This window comes from Penaeus japonicus, unplaced genomic scaffold (assembly GCF_977035675.1).
Source record: "Penaeus japonicus unplaced genomic scaffold, GWHDUDI00000001_assembly GWHDUDI00000036, whole genome shotgun sequence".
Classification (NCBI taxonomy): Eukaryota; Metazoa; Arthropoda; class Malacostraca; order Decapoda; family Penaeidae; genus Penaeus; species Penaeus japonicus.
In genome coordinates, this window is record NW_028234438.1 from 14,345,039 (window position 1) to 14,347,538 (window position 2,500).

General features: G+C 40.3%; 1 protein-coding gene across 1 annotated transcript in view; it reads right to left on the bottom strand.

Moving 5' to 3' along the window:
* LOC122259855 (methionine aminopeptidase 1D, mitochondrial) overlaps positions 1 to 2,500 on the bottom strand; it is a 7,762-nt gene that overhangs the window by 1,666 nt on the left and 3,596 nt on the right. The window contains exons 4-5 of the mRNA XM_043026792.2: positions 1,906 to 2,056; positions 1,001 to 1,111 (exon numbers count right to left, since the gene is read on the bottom strand). Of these exons, the coding sequence (XP_042882726.2) occupies positions 1,001 to 1,111; positions 1,906 to 2,056 (262 nt within the window). The remainder of the gene's footprint in view (positions 1 to 1,000; positions 1,112 to 1,905; positions 2,057 to 2,500) is intronic.

The window sequence follows — 2,500 nt, forward strand, 5'->3', positions numbered from 1 at the left end:
TTTGTATCAACTGGCACTCCTGATTACATTAACTTGATTCCCTTCTGTTAAGTCAAGTCAATTTCACATTTTATATTTTGTTGGACAATGTGAGTTGTCAGAACTGATGAAGTGTTATAGTGTTGATATTTTTTCTGTGCTAATTTCACTGGGTTTGTGATACCCATCTTCCTAGGCAAGATGGAAGTTCTATTATGTCTCTCAGAAGTGTTACATTTCTGATTTCTTGAGACAGCTAGGATGAACATATCCTTAATAACATCTTGGTGGAAACAACCATATGATGTCTGGGACTGTTCGTATTAGGAAGGTCCACCAATGTTGAATCCAATGTGTGAAGGCTGTAGAAGCTGCTAGTGCTATGGCTGATAGGGTATTTAACTCTTCTATCCAGTTAACAATTTCGCATACTCAGCTTTAAATTCTCGGGAGCCTCAGACAGCTCCTTGATAAGGCTGACCAATAACTCTTATTTCCATTTAATTGCATGCAAACATTTATACAACATGATTATAGTGCTCTGGCTTTACAAGATGAAAGGATTTTTTCAAAATATCCTATCTGAGGGCAAAGGTGGATAATTTAATTCACATATTGTGGAACACTGATTTTCATCAGATTGAGCTAAAGGCATTGGTAGCTTCAACCCCCCAAAAAACCCACTTAACATTCTTCCTCACTAAATCTGTATCATACCATAGACAATGGCTTCTCTTTCTACATTGCTACTATTACTAGTACTGCAACTACAACAACAACAACAACAACAACAACAACAACTACTACTACTACTACAACTACTATTACTACTACCACCACCATCACTACCACTCCACCACTTTTACCTTCAAACCCACCAATACCACTATTGTAAAAAAAATATTGACAAAAACAATCACAAAGTAATAATTCAAGCAATCATGCTATAAACAACAGACAGAGTATGATGGAAAAGGGATAGACATAAATGAACAAGAGAGAACCAAAACATATTACTTACAACAATGGTAAATATCAGGGGGACCATGAAAGTATGTGCCAATACCATGGCCAATAAAGCATGGAACAACGGTGACCTTCTCCCGTCTGGCAACTTGCTCTACTTTGTGACCTATGAGAAAGAGAGATATACGAAGAGGAAGGGGAAGAGTGAGTGGTTGAGAGAAAAAGGAGGAAGTGATGTATTATTTATTAATTGATGAGGTGGAAGAAGAAGAAGAGGAGGAGGAGGAGGAAGTGCAGGAAGAGGAGGAGGAGGAGGAAGTGCAGGAAGAGGAGGAGGAAGAGGCAGAGGGGGAAGGGGGGGGGGGAGGAGGAGGAGGAGGAGGAGGAGGAGGAGGAGGAGGAGGAGGAGGAGGAGGAGGAGGAGGAGGAGGAGGAGGAGGAGGAGGAGGAGGAAGAAGAAGAAGAAGAAGAAGAAGTAGTAGTACAGGAAGAGGAGGAGGAGGAAGAAGTACAGGAGGAGGAGGAGGAGGAGGAGGAGGAGGAGGAGGAGGAGGAGGAGGAGGAGGAGGAGGAGGAGGAGGAGGAGGAGGAGGAGGAGGAGGAGGAGGAGGAGGAGGAAGAAGAAGAAGAAGAGGCGAAGAAAAAGAAGAGGCGAAGAAGAAGAAGAGGAACAAGAGGAGGAAGAAAAAGAAGAAGAAAGAAGGTTAAATGTTGATAATGAAAATCATTCCACTAATCTGAAAAAAACACATCTATACTGCATTTTAATAATTGGGGGTAACTTAATCTAAGAGATCATATTCTCATGAAGTCAATAGTCACATCCACACAATTGGCCACCCAAGTGGACCATGGCCTCACTGGGAAAATTCTGATAGGCATGGCCATGACTGAGTGGGCAGACATGACTAGCAGAATAAGTGCAATGTAAAGGACCCAAAGTCAAATCCTCCTAGTTACCAATAGCAGCAAACGGAACTCCAGGGCCACATAAGGCAATGGCTTCATCTCGGCATTTTCGTGCAGCATCGACTATGTGGCGGCCAGCTTCATCTGCCTCCCCGATGATGAAGGTTTCACAGCAGTCGCCATGGTATCCTTTGTAGAAAACCTGGAAAATTGTAATTTCATCTAATTATCCAAAATTATGAACTTTTACTGCATTACCATGGTACAGACTATTACAACTTCACTAGATTATGCCAAATTATGAATATTGTGTCCTTGTATCATTGTGATGGGATTTCTAACACAAACTTCACTGAAAATATTCCTACAGATATCATAGACATTTGGTGCAATCTTTAAGTCAACTTTCTGGCAAATGAAACTACTTAATAACAAACAGGGACATTATCTGAGATAATTGTTCTAAAAAATACTGATAATTCTATATTGATATCCATTTAGTTTAAGTCTACATGTGCCTGCAACAGAACCGTAAATAATATTTTTACTGGAACTACAATATTATTTCTATCACTGCAGCTTTCACTACCAATGCATTTATTAGTATTACTTTTATTAATAGTGCTAGGGCTATCATTAACATTCC